The following is a 19,361-nucleotide window of genomic DNA, read 5'->3' as shown; positions in this document are numbered from 1 at the left end:
TGACCTGTACTAGAGAACTGATCAGGACCAGGACAGAGGTCTGGTCATGGACTGCCAAACAGCCACAAACCTCTCGCACTGCTTGGTTTTGGCCCAGGCCAACCAGACAGTAGTTCACGAGTCAGCATAGGTCAAACTACATTAAATATGCAAACTGGATTGTAGCTAGTCTATAACAAGCAAAAGCACTTAGTGGTATGGACAAGTGCCAAGCCCGCTGGCCTCATGCCAGAAGAACAGCCCTGAAACATCTTAGTTAACTGCCTACATAGCCCAAGGATTCAAGGAAGTTTTCAGGATGCTTTGTGAAGGAGCAGGATCATTAGCTGTGGAGCAAGGCATTTCTAGTCAATACACCACTACTGCTTTAAGACTCTACTACATCTTCTTCACCATCTCCTTATACAAGAAAAAGATGCATTTGCGTTTACTTTATGACAAAGCTTTTCCTTGCCAACAGTCTACTTCAGAACAGCAGGAAACCAAGATTAGTTCAGTCACAAGACAAATCTAGTTTTGGTTTCTGACAAATCTTCCTACAGTTACAAAAAACCCAATCCAAACAACAACAACAACAACAAAACCACACACCAAAGAAAACCAAGCCCCAAACAAAAACAGAAAATCCAACCAACACCACAAACATAAACAGAATAAGGAAGGTCTCTGTCACAACAATAGAGTGAGCTTGCACAATAATCTCGACCTACTCAGAAGTTACCTTTTGTTCGCTCTTAATGTAAGATGGAAATGGCTGCTGGAAATCAGCTCCTAAGAACACCTTCCAATGAAACCATAGCTCATAAAAAAGGAAAAAAAAAGCTTAACTAAAAGTTTCATTTGCAAACATGTTCTGTCTGTAAAACTGCAGACTCTGTAGGATAAAACTACCAGTGACTTCATAAGTATGTAATTTTTAATACACATCTTAAAGTTTTACGAAAAACTTTAAGAAGTACCTGTGAAATTTCAGGTTTGGTTTTTGTTTTGTTTTTAAAATCACTGAAGAAGATTAAGTTTAACAGAACCTAAGCCAGTAGTTTATATATCCCTGGGAAACTCAATAGGTGAAGTGACCGTTGTTCAGTAACCATCAACCTACTGCAGGAAATAAGAGGCAACACTGTGATAACTTGAAACAAGAAAATTGGGATCTATCTCACTTTTTGGTCTTGAACAAAATTTAAAACATTAAAAAAAGAAAACCCAAACGGGTAAAAAATGAAGTGAATTTAAAAGTTGTTTGACATGCAGAAAACCCTCCAGTGTTATGAACTTATATTCTGCGGGAAGAAAATTTTTTGCCAAAATCATGCAACTGGGGGGCTGGAGGAAGAATCAATCTCCTGCACGTTTGAACACTGTCCATAGCCTTCTCAAACTGTGTTTCTGTTGTTGTAAATGAAGTCCTCCCATCCACTGTGGTCTTCAATACAGCCTTCCATCTAACCACACTTACATTTACTCTCACTTTGGCACATGATCCATTCTGTAAGTGACCTATTCCCACCCTTTATTCCAAACACTGCTGACTCTAGTGTGTCACCTGTACACTTTGCTAGAACACCAGCATTTATTTTTTCCCCCTCTAGAGGGGGAAACAATAATTTTCTAGTGGAAGCCAAACTGAGAAAGGCTACCAACTATTAATAATAATAATGCCTTTGGAATAATTACAGATCTTGTTTTACAGTGACTATTATCCATATCTAGCATCAAAACCTATCAGGCCTTATGTGGTCCCTAATCTAGTTTAGCTTGATCTTAAAATCATTTCAAAAAAAGTTATTTTAGAAACCATGTGACACCAAGTCTGTTATCTCTCTTGTTTTAGCCATATTAGCAATCTTCTGCCTTGGTTAAATTTTGCTTGGCCTCACAGAAATGAGTCAGTACGAACCAAGGTGTTAATCACAGGAAGAGTGATAAGGTACACACAGTTACACAGCTACAGAGGGAGCCACAAACCATACATAACCAGGGAGGGAAGAAAGATGAAGCTACCCCAGGAAGGGTTAGAGAGCACTGGTTGGGACTTACAGCAAGTCACCAACAGGAAGAAAACAACACCTGCCCTTTGCTGGAAGAGCACTGTGAAGTGGATACTTCACAGAAGAATGCCGGTCCAATGCCTGGCCAGCTAAGAAAATGAAGATTACTACTTACACGTAAGAACCTGTTTCAAAAATAAATAAATAAAACTTAAAACAAACCAAAAAAGCAGATGTTACTAACTGGTGGTTGTGCAACACAGGATGACAGTAGACCACTTCTAAATGACATTTGGTTTCAAAATCAGGATTCTTCAGTAATGAAGCCAACTGATCAGTTCATCGGTGGCCTGAGAAAGCCATGTATTTTGCTGATGTTTTGATCATGTAAAAAACACCCTGCCACAAATTTTATTATTCAAGCTGCTATCAGTTGTTTATTAATTGGTTCAAAATAAAATTGGCTTCTAGTTTTTAGGTAACTGGGCTCATCTTTGCAAAAGGTCACTAGCCTCAAGGTGTGAAATTTTCTGGTATCAAAGAGCCACAGAATGGTTGAGATGAAAGGAACCTCTAGAGATGACCTAGTCCAGCTGCTCTGCTCAGGCACGGTCACAGCTTGAGCAGGATGCCCATGGTTGTGTTCAGCCAGGCTTTGAGTATCTCCAAGGATGGAGATTGAGGAACCTGTGTCAGAGCTCTGATTATTCCCAAAAAGTGTTTTCTTACGTTTAAATAGAAGTTCCTCTAATTTAGTTTGTGTCCATAGCCTCTGTTCTCTATGTCTTTTTTAAAGTACAGTTGCTGTTACTTTCCTCTTCCTTTGCTGTCCTAGTAAGCTGTCCTTACCCCAACCCATTAGCTTTCCTTTTTAGTCCCAACTGTCCTCCCCGTCCCACTGGGGTTGGGGGTAGGGGAGTGTGGGGATTTGGGGAGGGAAGTGAGTGAGTGAGCATCTGCGTGGTACTCTGCTGTTGGCTGGGGCTAAACCACAACAACTGCAAGGAGAGCTGTGCTCCTAAAACAACTTCATAAAATGGAAATTTTTAAAGATCTCACTTCTACTGTTAAAATTCACAGCTGCCAACAACCTTAATCTGAAGCCCACATCACCTCAAAGACTCAAGATCACCTTATTTGTTTGGTTTCCCTCAGAACAATTTAAAAATTGAACATGAAGGTTAAGTGGTGAGAGTTTTCAGGGGAACTTATCAAAGAGTAAGGATCTTCTCACAGTTAATATGCAGCCAACAGTCACCAATAAAGTTGCCATCAAAGTTTTAGAATGCCTCTAACTCACTCCCTGGCAAGACAGAACAAGCAACTCAGAGACAGGCAGAAATCTGCAAAAGAAGATAAATTTGAGTGTCTTTAAGATACGGCAGTGTTATCTCTAACAATATCCACCCCCACCTTTCTTAGTTTAGCTTCATCAAAGTGACCACTTCCATCACCATATTTACGTGGGCTTATCCTGGAATGTCAAATACGTCCAAAAGATGGGGGATAGTAATCTGCATTATCCACTTATCAGTGATAAACCTAATTTAATCTTGTATGAAGTGTAAGTTAGATTTTTAAAAGTACACACAAAAATCATTATGCCTTATCTTTCCTCTTCCTCCCTTCTGGAGTTATATTTAATTAACAAAAGTTCTGTTCTGAAGAACAGGAACCACCTTCGTTCCCCTTCTATTCACACAAAAATAGAAACAGATTCAGAAGAAACCTGGAAGGACATTTTAGGAATATACTCCACTTAAAACTCTTACCCATATCGAATCACAATTCATAACTTGAGACATACCTCTAATGAATAGCAAGGCATTCAGAGTTGTTAAAAATAATAATAGAGAGACATCTAGACTCCTCCTTTCACTCTTCAAGCCAGTAAGACTAAATGTATCAAGCTCTCAGTTTTGGGTTGTTTCTGTAAAGATGTCCAAGATCAAAAAAGCAGCTTGAATTGACTTTTATCTTCCTATCATTTTCCTGTTCAACTTCTAAACTCTTTATAGTACTCCAAGTCTCCTGGCTTAAAGATGACTGTCAACCAAGTAAAGCAGTTAAGCTAGCAGTTTCATCAAGCCAGAGCTTGTCTCTGGGCATTTCACAAAGGTAGAAGTATACCAACTCCCCACTGGAACATTTCTGAAAATATAAAAAATTCTATATACATCTGAAGCTTTAATTAAGCAAATTAATGTTATATGTAAAATAACTGTTAACCCTTATTACTTCAGAGAGGTGGGAGGGGAGATGTTTGGAAGGACAAAGTAAAAAGAAATTAAAGCCCTACAAACTGTGGCATTTCCAAACTCTTCCCTGACTTCAATGGAATCCCACTTCTTTCACTATATATATATATTCAGTTCTTATTTTCTCAAAATGTAAGAACCATAAGAATTCTACAGCTCATTTCTTCTTGCATAACAAGTAGTAATTTACTTCAGTATAATTTACTTGAGACATGAATAAACCTGTGCAACAAGATATTAAGTTTACACAGAACCTTTAACACAAGGACTTTTCTTTTAGTTTTTTTGGGAGGGTTGGGGTTTGGCTTTTGGGTTTTTTTAAGGTTGCTTGGGGGTTTTGGGATTTTTTTTTTTTTTTTTTACTACCATTAACAGAATAATGTAGTTACACAAAGTACTCTCAGGTTAATTTTCAGGTCTAAAAATAGACATCTACACTACTTTCAGAATCTCACATTCTCTTTACAGCCAAAACTGCAGCATCCTTTAACAAAGAAACTGTAAGAAGAGTGCAAAATGTATCTGAACGTTTCTTGAAGTGGACTATTCAGCAAGACCACAAAATACTATTCTTGAAAAGCGGATATAGCCATTGGTCAAATGGCTATAACATTTTTTGTTGTCTTGGGTGAACAGCCAGTCTCATTCACGTCTTCACACCTAAGCAACCTACTTCCCCAAGAGCTCTGAGCTCAAAGCTCTCAAAGCTTTCCTTTGGTTCTGTGCTTTTTCAATAGTTCCTGAAAACTACTTGGGAGGAGTGGGGGACGGGTGGGGGGGGGGGGGAAGTTCTTTTTGTGTTTCTGCATCCAAGAAGATAGGACATTTGACACAGCTATTTTTATTCTTAATTACAAAAAAGATGCTGCAGTGCTTAAGATAGTTTGCACAAGTGATAGCAACTGGACAAAAATTATTCCACAGTGAAGTTTTGTTTGTCCTTACGTTCTACAGATATTCTGTAGTTCTCTGGAAAAGTATGTATTTGTACAGATGTATTTTAATTTCATGTAAACCAGCTACCTACAAGGCAGCTGGCACAGCATACACAAAAATTTAATTCTAAAGAATATCCCATCAGCATCATAATTGCACTTGTTTGTCAGGCTAGGAAAGAAGTAAATATTTCTGTATGTTCAGCGAAACATAAATTAGGTTTTCCCTGCACAAGACAAACACAGTATCTTTTATATCTTTTCCTCTAGCATTAGTGTGTTCTCCACCTGAAATACGTACAGCCTGAAGAATAATAGGTTCCCATTGTTCCGTTTGTTAGGCAAATACATAAAATACAGCCTTCCCAGGGGAAAACAGAAGTTATTTAAGGAACCAGAACAAAATTTTTTAGTTCAGTTTATAAAGGAAATGTCATTCCACTTCATGATTTCATTGATAGGATCAGACTAGAATAGGATAAATCAAAACCAAATGCTTTAACACACAGCTCCGAACAAGATATCCAAAAAATCCAAATACACTTCACAATTCAAAACATTCAGTTACCAGCACTTATCTCAATGTTTGGAAAAGGAAATTATTGGTCAGGAAAAAAAAGCACTATGTTGAAATAACGGTAATTTTGCAAATATTCAGTGGTCTGCAAAAGATTCAATAAAAATAACATTTATTTAGAAAGCCTCACTTGTTCTTCCTTAAAAAGAATCTTAAAGCTGGTGGGGTTTTTTAACATTTAATTCCTCTACCCATGGCAACTCTACAACTTTCTTTGAACTCCAGCTGTCACGTATTTCACACACCAGCCTTTCTCCCTTTAACAACTAGGAACCTTGGAGCAAGCTAAAGCACAATGCAAAACAGTACCTTCCACTCCGATGTCGCCAACGTGTTTTAAAATGTATTCCCAAAGGGAAGGAAAAGGTAAGGCAACCACCAGAGAAATCAGCGCTGTTAAAAAGCTCAGTCTTCCAGCCACCTTGCAGAAATAGCTGCTGATCCAGCCCAAGACTTTCCAAGTTTACAATCTTCAAGCCAACGCACAGCCACTCAAGAGGGGAATTATTCCACTCAACAACAAGCGTTTTCTCCTCCACATCTAGAGCACAACACAGAAAAAGCTCTCTACATAAATACCAAAATAAGAGCTCTAGACAAAACCACACTGAATGGATGCAGGTGCTACGTGAGGACTTCAGTAAACTACCTCTGGCCAATACACATACTATCTCTGAACATACTAGGCTCTGAAAACTCAGCTCTAGACATCCAGCAAAACCATGTTTTCTTCCTATATTCCAAGCATCTACAGAAATACCATGGAAAGCACACAACCTGTGCTTCAAAAAAGGAATAGCTACTAGGACCCCAAACACTCTGCCACTTGACCAAGTCAAAATTGGCTGTGTTCATCCAAAGAGCTTTTGAGTTGCAGCATGTTTCTGCTTCAGCCGTTAAGAGAAAACTGCAATTCTCCTGGCGAGGTATAAAGGTATGCTTTTTGACAATTGATTTTGAATTTTTTCAACAACAGAAATAACAAACAGCTCAAATCAAGGTCTCAATTACTTCTGTATATTTCCAGGAATCGGCTACCAGTAGCCTCCTTATGGATTTCAGATTGCAAAATCCTAATGGCAAGTTACAAGGTTAAAAATGCCTCCCTTCCAAAAACCACCTGGCTCCATATTTGTACATTGTTACTTGATAGTTCTCACAACACATCTTCAGTCTTCTTTTTTTTGGCAAGACAGAAACCTTTGTCTCTGCTGCAGCTGCACCTGACCAGGAACCAATCAATTAGATACTCTGTGCCGATACTCCGTGCCCATTCTATTCCAACATTTGCACATTTATCTACAACTATGGTTTTGCTAAAAACCACTACTGTTTTGGTCCAATCCACATTGGCAATTTCATCTTAAGCATACTCTGATCCTGCACATGAGCAGAGAAAGATGAAAAAACACAAGTAATTTTGTACATTTTTCTAGAAAGAAAAATCATGCTCCTTAAAGAATCTCCTAAAATATCACACATCTTTATTCTTCTTGCAATTGAAAAACATGTATCTTCTTGTTAAAAGGTTGAAAACTAATGAACACATCTTAGTGACCATATGTGAGTTTAAAAATAACTAGAAAAGAATAATAAAAAAATTACAAAACAACTCCACCAAAAAAACCCCCTGGCCTCCAGCTTTTCAACAGCACAGAGAGCACACGCACGCTTCATGATACAGCACAGCAAACTGCAGCACAGGCACAAAATTACCGAGGGGACCAGGGAGCGGAAAGAGTAACTTCTACAAGACACTCAAAACTTTCTGAAGAAAGCCATTACCAGTCTCCATGACTTATTCTTTGTAACAATGGGTGCAGGCCACGCTGCCCTGATTATAAGCTGTTACATAGTACTAATTATTCATCCACTGACACCTTTACTTCATATGTAACAATAAGAGTTGTATTTGTATGGATTCACTGTTGAAATATATATCTTACTCCATTTATGTCCATACTCAAGGACAAAATTAGCTTCAGAGCAGAACTAGTATATGAATTTACAATACCAAATCTTTTCTCCACATACAAATGGCTAAATATGGTAGCACAAAGTCTTAATAAAAGCAATACTAAAGGTAAGGTATATGACACAAAGGAAGACAAATATAAAGAGAACTACTATTTAGCTCTTATCATCACAATGATCAATCACCCCAGAAATGAGGCATTACAATGTCAATGCAAAAATAAAATTGACTTACCTATACTAGGTGGACTGCCATAATTTACAGGGGACTCTGGAGGCCTCCCACAATGTAGTGCAGCAAGAGCAGATCCCTTCCATACAACGTGTTTGCAACCTGTTTTAAAGGAATCACACGCACGAAAAAGTAGGCAAGTGGGTTTTATGTAAAAACACAGAAAGACATAAAATATCAAGAAGTCTCAAAACTCTCATAAAATTTTCATACTTTTGTTTGTACGAAGCAAAGACTGTCTGCCAGCTCCTAATAACGTCTGCACTCCAGGGACACTTTGGGGAATTTCTTGCTCTAGAAGTGGTCCAAGTCGATGGCATATTTGAAGCAAGTGATCGGGTGCCAAGTGTCTGTAATATTTCACCTATAATAGGAAAGAGCAAACAAAACATTTGATCAAGAACATAATATTTCTGAAGAATTACTGGCTTAATATTTTCCCCCAGATTGTTACACAAACTCATAAGAAATTTATAGTATATTAAGGATAAAAACAAATAATGACCTTTAAGTACAATAATTCATTCCAGCTGGTCCTAATTAATTCTTCTATTCAGCACATATCACTTTGTACAGAGAACCACTGGTATTTACTACCTTCTGAATTTAAGGCACAGTTGGTCATAGACTAATAAGCTCCTTTTTATCACAGCAAAAAATGTGAAGTATATATTCAAAACTATAAACAGCGATCTGGTAAATTTAAGTTGCTGTAAGATAAAGATGTGGCAAAAACTGCATGGACAGCAACATTTACAGAATTCTTGGAAGATTCACATACACCAAATAAATAACACAGCTTTGTAGAAGACAATGCAAAAACATTCTCTGCCTCCACTCACCCCTTGAGTGTAGTGATGCTGAACCACTATTAATGACTGCCCAGACCAAAGCAGTTCATTCTTTTGAACTACAGTAATTGTAAATCATAATGCCATCTTACATAACAAGAAAAAAAGCTTTGAAATGTATGTGACAACAGTAAAACCCTATTAACATAAAGCTTTCAGTTAAGAAACAGCATTTTTAAAGTGCATAAGCTATTGTCAGCTTAGACTATAACAAAGAACACTTAAAACAATAAATTAAAAGGGAGGGTAGAAACTCAAGTTTTCTTCAGTTCTTGTACAAGATTTGGCATGTAGTAGTTTTATCCTTCATACAGCCTGAAATATGTCTTCACAGTTTCACTTTGCAGGGGGAAAAAAAAAATACTGCAGTAAAAGCTTGTGATGTTATTCTGCAACTAGAGAAGGCCATGACTGACATTTTAGGCAGACTGATGCTTCTGTATTACATCCAATTAACGGGAATAAACTCACTCTTCATCAGATGTTCTCCTATCTTGCTGACACACTGTAATCACTTGATATATTCTAGCAGTTTGTTAACATACAGAGTGCTGATGTCTGAATCCGAGGCTCTGGAAAAGCCTTGCTTACACCAGTAATTCCCACCACCAACACAGCAACATTCTGGAGGGGGACAAGTTTTTTCTCTTTTGCTCCTGCTGTGGTTTAACCCCAGCTGGCAGCTCAGCCCCACGCAGCCGCTCGCTCACTCCCAGCAGGATGGGGGAGAAGATCATAAGAGTAAAGGAGAGGAAACTTGAGCGTTGAGATAAGGACAGTTTAATAGGTAAAACGAAAGCTGCACGAGAAGCAAAACAAAATAGGGAACCTTTTCACTACTTCCCATCAGCAGGCAAAGGTCTAGCTGTTTCAAGGGAAGTAGAGCTTTCCTTCTGTGACTTGCATTACATTTGTAAAAGGCCTCGCAAGCTGTCTGAATTTGACTGCGTATAAATTGACTTACAGAATTCACAGAAGTTAAAAAAAGGCTTTTATTTAAAAAAAATAGAAATTGTAAATTTTTTTATAAAGTTACAGTTGATTGCTCAGACTAGTTCATTCAAAATTACTAGATTTAATGCCATCAGACAGGCACCCCCTCTTACACGAGTGGCAACACCAATCCGCTGAATTCAGAACTTGCTACTTGGATTTGTTGTTCAGATCAGTAACATGCCAATAAAATTTGCTTCTTTTACTACTTAAAGGAAGAATCAGTCAAAATACGTGCTTGAGAATTCCAAAACGCTGGAATAGCTTTAAGCAGGAAAAAAGTGCCATGTACATCAACAGCCCCGACCCATTTCCTTAGCTTTTGTTCTCCTTGGGCCCCACACCAAAAGGAAAGCAAACACTTAACAAATACAGCATAACTCTATCTGAAACCAGACTTCACCTCTGCAGAATCTGAACTCTGAAAGAGTAAAAATTACTGATTTTTTTTGTTTTTGTTTAACAACAAAAAATAGAATTACACATGCAATACAGTTGTAATTTTATCCTGCTTAAGACCCTCCGGTTTTACACATGCTCACAAATGCACAAAATCTAAAGCAAACGAAGCAAGTTGGCTTTAACACGTTCCAAAACTACAGCTAGCTAACATCTTGAGTCATCCTTCTCATGATTTGTCATAAGCCATGTGTTCACTTTTTTATTTTAGCAGAAACTAGGTAAGCTCAATTCATCGTGCAGCTTTAAAAGCAAATGTTTTGAAAAGGGGGGGATCTATTTGTATTATTCTTGATCATACAAGATCTTAAGATGTAACTCTACACCCACGCTATAGTATCTCCTCATTTAAGTCCATTTGTGTGAAAAGAGCTATTTAGGCCACTTATGAATAGTTCTGTGGTGCTCCTACACAGCATTTGTCCAATAATCATTGTTCATTACCAAACAGCATTTGCAACCAGCTCGTTAACAGTCAACAATGCTAAGTGAGCCATATGCTTAAAAAAAGAAGTGACACTGGCCACCTAAACACTTCTCCCTTCCAGAAAGTTTTTAAAACTATTTCATGAACCATACACAGTCAACATTTAGCTCTCATTTTCCTATGTAAAACTAAAGCACACACAAGAAACTTTTAAAAATAAAAGGAAGCAGATTTTACAGTGAAATGAAGCTAGGGAAAAATCCTCTTACTTCATTACAAGTTTTGTTTAGATTTAATTCTTTCTATATAGGAGGAAATGGTGTAACTCGAATTATTTATTAAACACTGGCTATTAACTAAGCTTTCTCCAGGTGAAGTACGTACTTGTCCATCAGGGGGAAAAAAACCCAGAACTTCTTTAAACAATACTAATAGAATATTTTAGCTAAAAGGAACCTACAGTAATCATCTCATCTAACTGCCTGACCACTTCAGGGCTGCCCAAAAGTTAGAGCACATTATTAAGGGCACTATCCAAATGACTCTGACAGGCTTGGGGCATTGACCATCTCTCTAGGAAGCCTGGTCCAGTGCCCATTTGTATGTGTGACTATTGGCATTATCAGCATGAAGTCACAAATGAAAAAAGCACATGACAGTAACTCACCTTAGCCCTGATTCCTCCCTTTTCAAAAAGGGGGAAAAAATTACAAAAATTAAAGAGAACCACAATGTGGTAGCAACAACCCCAGAAAGTACAAGGTAAAAAATTTTATTTAATACATTAAACAACAAAGAGTGGCTTGAAAGCTAAAATTATTCAGACTGTTCTAAGGTACAGCCTACCAGGACACAATTCTTGCACTGACAAACTGTAAAAAGAAGCTAGGAACAACAGAAAATATGCCTACCACCCTATGTCCTCCTCTGGAAAAAAAACAACAAAAAAGCTTGTCAAGTGTACTTTCAAGTCAGATTTAAGTAACAAAAAAAGAAATAAAATTATTTTCTAAAAGGACACTTTAAAAGCTTTGTCAAATGGAAAAGCTTGTGACAGCTCAATAGAGCAACGGAAATTTGTCTTGATCTCAATCTCTGACTGTGAGACGAGAAAGTAAAAGCAAAAAGAAAAAAGCCACAGATGTACAAGTATTTAAAATTCATACAGCTCTAAATGAAAAGTGAAAACCGGGCTCCACAAAACGTATTTTAGAATTTTATGCCAAAACTATGCCACAGACTTTTTCCCCTGCCAGTCCCACCTAGCTGAGATTGTAGTTGGTTTCTTTCCTCTTCCCATTAGGCTTTCTGTAACATCTAATTCTGCTCTTCCAACAGAAGATGCACCTTTTAAAGTATAACATTGTGCTCTCTTTTTGTTTGAATAGACTTTTCGTGTAACTTAAAATTTCTTAAGCATTACTGTTAGAAAAACTCAGAACTCCATTAATAAGATTTTCAGCACAAATAATATTTTGTGGAATATAAGCAGAACATTACCCTCAACTTCACGCCATACCTACTACCCCCAACTCTACTTATTCTGAACAAACAGCACGGGAATACACAAAATTGCAGCTACACAGCTATCTGCACTAACATTCAGATCTTTACTACCTCTGAAAAAGACCTAAGTGTTTCTATTTTCATTCTGCATGACTCTGCAGAATAATTCAGAATCACAATGAATGCATCACCAGAATCAGGATTTAACCTAGACTTTTTAGTTAAATTTGAAATGCGTAACGCAGTTATTCGCTGCCGGTGTTTTAAACATGACCCTGTTCTGGATTCTGCTCTAAGCACTGTGCATACACACACACCGTCTGAAGTATCGTGGTTGGATTTTTCCAGTTAACATGCTTAACTACAAGTTTCACTGTAACTATCTTTCAGAAAAACACATTTGCACACAAGGACATTTAAGAACAAAATCTAAGTCAGTCAGCTATCTATATTTCAAGATGTGAGAGGTCAATCTGATTAATACCAGCAGCTATCTCAGCTTTAACTATTCTGCCATGTAACTTATTACCCCAAACAAGCTCCACATTGAATTACAGTAATTGTTGTACTATATCAGACCATCAATCTAATTAAGAGTACCCTGTACCACCAGCTACTGCCTTATCATTTCAAGGAAAAGGAACTGTGCTTTATAGCAATTCCTAATTTAAAGCATTTGTTGTGGGGTGGACAGACAATGATGACGTAGAGGTGATGAGGGGAGAATTGGAGAACTGACTATTTTCCCCAAAGTGTGTTTATTTCTTGTGTACTTTCTAATTATGCTAGAGATGTAAGTATATCGATACTTAGACACTACTTCCCGTAGAAATATCTATTATTTGATGTGACATTACTTTTTATCTAATGAAAGACCTATATGAAACCAGCCATCACAAAAGCATACTAGTTTTTCAACTATTTAATGTTTTATTAGGTGTATGGCCAGAGCAGATAGAAGCCTCGAACCTCAGTATAAACAGACTGCTGCAGGCTTGCTACTTACCACACAGGAAGGTACAAAGAGTAGTAGCATTTTTCATCCTTATGGGCTATGACATCCAAATATACGTATTGCTGTTAGATTACCTGCACCTATTTGCCTGTCTTCAGCTCATTCATAATGTTTTGTGGGGTTTGGAACTTTTTTTAAAATAAAAGGTACCCCTTCAAAACCTGGTATTCCTCTTGAGCCCAGCTCTCATCAACATTTCTTAGTCTGAGTTTGAAAGAACTAGCACAAAACAGCTGACTTCTCCAGTCCTCTTGGGTATCTTTGGAACACACAAACGTAGTTCACACAACAAACCAGGATCCTCCTCACCAAAATGTAACAGGTGGGACAGAGAGGCTCTAACCTCACCTAAATTCCCAGCTATGGGAACAATCTGAGAACAGAAATGCTTGTCTTTTAGAACTAAAAGGAGATAATTCAAGTTGATGTCCAACAGAAGCACTACTAATGAGACCATTTCGCAGGCTTCCTTGCCTCCAGTGCCAAGTCTTTCAGATCACCTTCCAAAACACTGCATACTTCCCCCCAAATACTGGTGTTAATAAAAACTTGATGAAGCAGCTCTCTGAGTCAATCCAGGTTTTATTTTCGCTCCCTATTTCTTTGAGAACCTTTACAGCACAACATTTCCTGAAGAAGCAAACCTCTTATTATCTGGTTACTTATTAAGAAACAGAATTATTAAACAGTGACCACAACACTGCCAAAAAGACCTCACTAATGTCAGGTGTTACACAAACAATGAAATACAGTGTCAATGTACTTAGTGTCCCAGACCCAGAGATATTCTTTGTAACTTCACGTGCCTTTACATAAGCCATAACCACCCCCTCAAAAAAGCCATAAACAGTGGAATGGCCTGAATATAGAATTATGTCATTTTTGCATTTAATAATTGTGGACATAGGAAGAGACAAATGTTAGGAACTGTTAATTACTATTTTGCTGACAAGAACAAGGCATACTGCCTGCTAAACCCATGGCACAGTCTTCCTATTTGATGTGAATTTCCCACCTTCTCCCTCCTCCTCAACCTTTAACACAAATGACAGTACCAAGAGTACTTCAGATACGAAAGTCAACACAACGGTTCTGATCATACACACTATGATTCTTTTATCTTAGAAGACTTAAAAAACCCCAAACAAAACAACAAACAACAGCCACCAAACAACATCCACAAACCCTACCCTCTCCAAAATCAACCAAACAACAAAAACCCAACCACCCACTACAGTAAGTTTAACTTGTTGGCAGTGAATCTTAACAGTCTGCTTCATCCACCTTAAGTTCATTTGGCTCCCCAAAGAAGCAATGCCCCCTCACCCCCCATACACTCCCCAGGCCCTCCACCTGCACTCCTACCATCTCCACACAGTAGTGGTAGGATTCATTAGCTGAACTGCCTGAAAATTATTTTTTTTATTGTTCATTTTTCAGAGAGTTCAGCTCCCTCATCCAACTGACCGCACGTTCAGATGAGCACTCCTGCCTACACAAAGGATGCAGCAGAAATGCACAGCTTTCATCCAAGGTGTACAATTAAAGCAGCTACACCCACAGTGAAATTGCAACATGAAAAAACAATTACCCTGGAGTCAAGCGATGCACCATTGCTCCTTCATGTGTCAACACCCCAACAAAAGTGTTTTAAAGCCTAACTGCACAGCACTTAAACATCATCTTTAACCACAATCTTATAAACAATGCACAAGGCTGCTTGCTCTGCTGAAGTGAGTTGCTAACCCTTACAACTCCCAAATTTCTGTTCCCCGTGACAAGAGCACCTGCCTTTCAAACAGGAGAAAAATAGCTGCCTTACCATTGCTAAATTTTCCACAACTAATGCAAGGAAATACAAAGTATCTTGAGATCTGTTACTGAAGAGTCCCACCATCCCTGGTACACCTAGGTTGAAAATGTCCTACCAGGGACTCAACTCTCAGGAAGTCTTTGGTTACAGCACAAATAAAATCTTAAATCTGATGACATAAAAATGAGATTGGCATTCAAATAAGAAACTACACTCTCAAAACAAGATTCAAGTGGTTTATACCACAAATGGTGACTGTAGAAAGATATAATATAGAAATATTAGAATTCCAGAAAAATCACTTAATAATACAAAGCACAGTAAAATGGTATTTCTAAACACATGTATTTTCTTGTAGCATTGCAAGCCTGCACAGCATGGTGGTAGCTTATAAGAAAATGAAACATTTACTTTCACTGACCAAACAGAAAAATGAGAGTAATTTACAAGATGAAAATTGCATCGGATCTGACATTATTTGCACAAATTAAGTTACAGAAATAAAATAGCTAAGGCTGTGAATTTAAATCTAATAACAGAAAGTTAACTCTTGTAAGAATTCATAAATAAATGTTTTCAAAATGAGGACAAAACCAAGAACAATATGATCTCTTAAAGGATATCCATTTAACAGATATGTAATAAAAGGCACGATTTCGCAAACAACGAAACAGAAGCCTGGGATTAAGCAGCATCCCCCGTTGCACACAGCCTTTATTCCCTCCTAAAGTCAAGCTATCTAACACTACATTTATTGGTATTTTTATTTCTTGCTCTTTCTTCACTGCAGCCCTTTCTATGAAGATTAGTGAAAACTCGAGGTACTCAAGTCAGAGAAGCAGTACCAAAGAATGACAAAACATCCCTTCTTCAGAAAGAAGTCAGCATCTTAAAGCTGGAAATTTGTTTTTAATTAAAAAACAATAACGAAGAAACAGAAGGTTAACCCATCATCAGCCTGTAACTTAAAAGCTAAAGATTCCGTGGTTTGAGCTAAAGCCCATTTGGTTTAATGCAACATTGTGAAAAACACTTCCCTAGGAAACCTAACTGTCAGGCTGCAAACACACTTCCACATCAGCTCTCCCAAACATAAAATGCCAAGGAATACAAAGTTCACACATCTCTGACAACTGAAACAAGGTCAGACAGGATGGAGAGAAGCCTCAAGAACAAAGTAACAAATTTCTTCTCTCCGCCCTACAAATCTAGGTAGATACAAGGTAGAAAAGGGCATGTGAATGTTTATCAGGAAGTAAAAAAAAAAAACAACCCAAACTTTTCTAGGAACTGAGCACTAGGAAGAGAAGAAGGTCCTAGCCAGCATCACATTTCCAAATACATGTACCCAGGATCAAGTCTAAATTTTCAGGAAGTACATCTTACATCATTACATACATTCCAACTAAGTTGGTATTTACCCACATTCCAAGAAACAAAAGATATTTCTTGGAAAGAAGGGTCTGAATGAACTTACTTCTCATCACATTTGCTTACTTCAACCTTTAAAATGTCTGTTTCCTTTCTCTTTCTTCACATCCTTTAATATTCTGACTGTACAGAAGAAGCCCAATCCAAGATTACACCTCCAATTCTTTATAAGATAGGAGAAAAATTCTGGGTAAGTTTCACCAAGCAACTTCTGACCACTGTTCTAAATGCATGATGTGACCTTGTGGTCTGGCAACTTAATAAAAAATAGCAGAATCTATCATGCAGAAGTTTGAAATTCCTAGTTCAAATCTTGGATTTCTGGATAATTTAAAAAGTATTGTTATGGATGAAAATGTTTTCAACAAGTCAACTGCTATCAGCTCTTCCACACCACGTGCATTAAAAATGCCTGGGACAACCCATCCCTTGCTCCAGAGAAAGTCAATGCAGCAAGCAAGCCCGTTCCAAACACAATAAATACTCGTGATTCATGCTGTAACGTTCCCAATATAACTAACACAACATTTACGCCAGCAGCCTTTATCGGATGCGTTACAGATGGGAACTGTTCTGCCTTCTTTTGTCTGAGCTCTCAGGTCCTCCACACGCCTAAGTCTCGGAGGCACCGGGGTTCAGAACTGCTGTAACTAACTAGAAAGCCTGAAGGGAAAACTCACATTGACGAGCATGGCAAGCGGGGCTCAGTCTTCCTCTGAAATCCTATTCAGAAATTCAGAAACTAAATTATACAACAGTGCACCTGCGGTGGAAACAATACCAGCAACAAGTCGCTAACAGACACAATTCAGACATCTTAATTGCTGTTTTCCCAACTACTGTAGTTCATAACGTACTATAGGAAAAAGAAAACACATCCAGGCCCCTCTCTGCTAGCAGAGCTACACCCCTGCAAGTACAACCTTTTCTTTAAACCACGGATCTACGCCCGGTATGAAAAGCACACAGGGGAAGATTAAACAAGAAAAGGAACAACAGGACAAAACAAGAACACCACTGAAGTGATGATGCCCGTGATATGACCCTGTGATATGACCCTGGCGAGCCCCACACACCAGATACACTGTATATCAAGTCGGCAAAGCCAAAGGATGCACCGCACCGGCACACGCGGGCACCACACTCCCCCAACCAAGGCAGAACGCCCCAAACCGGCCCAATCCGCGAGGTCGACCCCCGACCCAAAAGTTCACGGAACAGCTCGGGTAAAACCGCCTCAGCGCCGCGACACGGGGACCCCATCTCCCCCCCACTCAACCTCGCTCGCTGCCCCACGGCCCGTCCGGCGGAGGGAGCCGCCGCCGAGCCATTGTGTGCGCGGGCGGCGCGGCGGCAGCGGCGGAGAGCGCCCCCGCCCGCCCGCCCGGCTCCGGCAGCCGCCTGCTGCTGCTGCTGCTGCCGCTGCCCGCCCGCCCGCCCGCGCTGGCCCCGCCCCGCGCTGCTCCCGCCTGCCCGCACCACGTCCATGACGTACCTCTATTTCCAGCCCGGCGAGGCCGGGGCTCTCGCATTAGGGCGCTTGTTGTTATTTATTTGCCCCGCACCGCCGGCCCCGCTACAGCGCTCCGCGTCTCCCGTCGGGGCCGAGAGGGAGAGGAGCAGGGGACCGAGGTGTTGTAAAAAAAAAAAAAGAAAAAGAAAGAAAAAGAAAAGAAAAAAAAAAATTCTCCTCCAAAGTTTTTTTTTTTTAAAGGGTTTTTTTTTTTTTTTGCGGGAAATTCAATTTTTTTATTGGGCTGCTCAGGGAGAGTGAGGGGGGAAAAAAACTTTGCCTGCCGCACCGCGATCGGCCCCGGCCGCTCCTCTTACCAGGTTCTCGTAGCTCCGGGGATGCTCCTTGCCCGTCCAGTCCGTACGCTTGGGCAGCAGCTAGGGGAGGCAAGAGAGGACACCCCGTAAGCGTCCCCCTCCCCCGAGATTCCCCCCTCGGCAGTGCCCGGGATGGGGCGGGGGAAGCGGGAGAGAGCGAGAGAAAGGGGGAGGGAGGCCGCAGGCGGGGCGAGCGCTGGGTGCGCGGCGCCGCTTACCTCTTTCTCCGCCACTTCTCGGATCAGGACCTGCGGCAACAACAAAAGGGGGGGTGTAAGAAAAGGCGGCCGGTTCCAGTTAAAGAAAAAAGGGAGGAAGAGGACGAGGCTGTGAGCCCACCGTCCGATCCGCCGCCCTGCCCGGCCGCCCCCTCCCCGCCAGGCCCGGCGGCGCCATCCATCCATCTATCCACGCATCCATCCATCCATCCCCTACCTGAGCCGCTTGCTGGCAGGGTCCGTCCTCCAAAAAGCGAGCGATGAGGAAGTAGAGCTCTGAGGGGAGAGGGGAGGTGGTGAGGGCTGGAGGTCGCCCCTTCCCCCGCGGGCTTTTCTTTCTTCCCCCCCCCTTCCCCGCCGCCCCTCTCCTGACTCCCGCTCGGTTCCCGCCGCCTCGCACGGCGGCTCCCACGGCACTCACCCGCTCGCAGCTCCGCCGTGTGCCTGCTGCCGCCGTCCCCGGACATGGCGAGGCGAAAACCGGGAAGGGGAGGGGGGGAAGTAGGGGAGGGGGGGGGGAGCTCGGGCCGCGCTCCCGCGGCAGCGTCGGGGCCCAGCGAAACGCGTCCGCCCGCCCGGTAGCTGTCACTGTTCGTTCACCAGGAAGAGTCTCGGCTCCACCATTCAACCCACGGGCAGGAGGAGGAAACAACAACTCACAGCAACCCGCCGCCAACGCCGCCGCTGCTGCCGCCGCCAGCCAGCTCGAACGAGCGCGATCCCTCCGCCCGGAGAAAGAGTCCCCTCCTCCTCCTTCTCCGCGCCCCCCTCCTCAGCCCTCCCGGCCCCTCACTCCGCGCCGTCCCTTTCTCCCCCCCCCCGCGCCCCTCAGTCCCCGGCGCCCGGTGGCG

General features: G+C 40.8%; 1 protein-coding gene across 1 annotated transcript in view; it reads right to left on the bottom strand.

Moving 5' to 3' along the window:
• Positions 1–19,157, bottom strand: part of PHIP (PHIP subunit of CUL4-Ring ligase complex) — a 106,677-nt gene extending 87,520 nt beyond the window's left edge. The window contains exons 1-6 of the mRNA XM_084261968.1: positions 18,932–19,157; positions 18,728–18,786; positions 18,511–18,540; positions 18,293–18,352; positions 8,181–8,331; positions 7,971–8,069 (exon numbers count right to left, since the gene is read on the bottom strand). Of these exons, the coding sequence (XP_084118094.1) occupies positions 7,971–8,069; positions 8,181–8,331; positions 18,293–18,352; positions 18,511–18,540; positions 18,728–18,786; positions 18,932–18,977 (445 nt within the window). The 5' untranslated portion in view covers positions 18,978–19,157. The remainder of the gene's footprint in view (positions 1–7,970; positions 8,070–8,180; positions 8,332–18,292; positions 18,353–18,510; positions 18,541–18,727; positions 18,787–18,931) is intronic.
• Between the last annotated feature and the right edge of the window lie 204 nt (positions 19,158–19,361).

This window comes from Gallinula chloropus (assembly GCF_964237585.1).
Source record: "Gallinula chloropus genome assembly, chromosome: 3".
Classification (NCBI taxonomy): Eukaryota; Metazoa; Chordata; class Aves; order Gruiformes; family Rallidae; genus Gallinula; species Gallinula chloropus.
The sequence above is the reverse complement of the archived record's forward strand: the minus strand, read 5'-3'. Positions and strand labels throughout refer to the sequence as shown.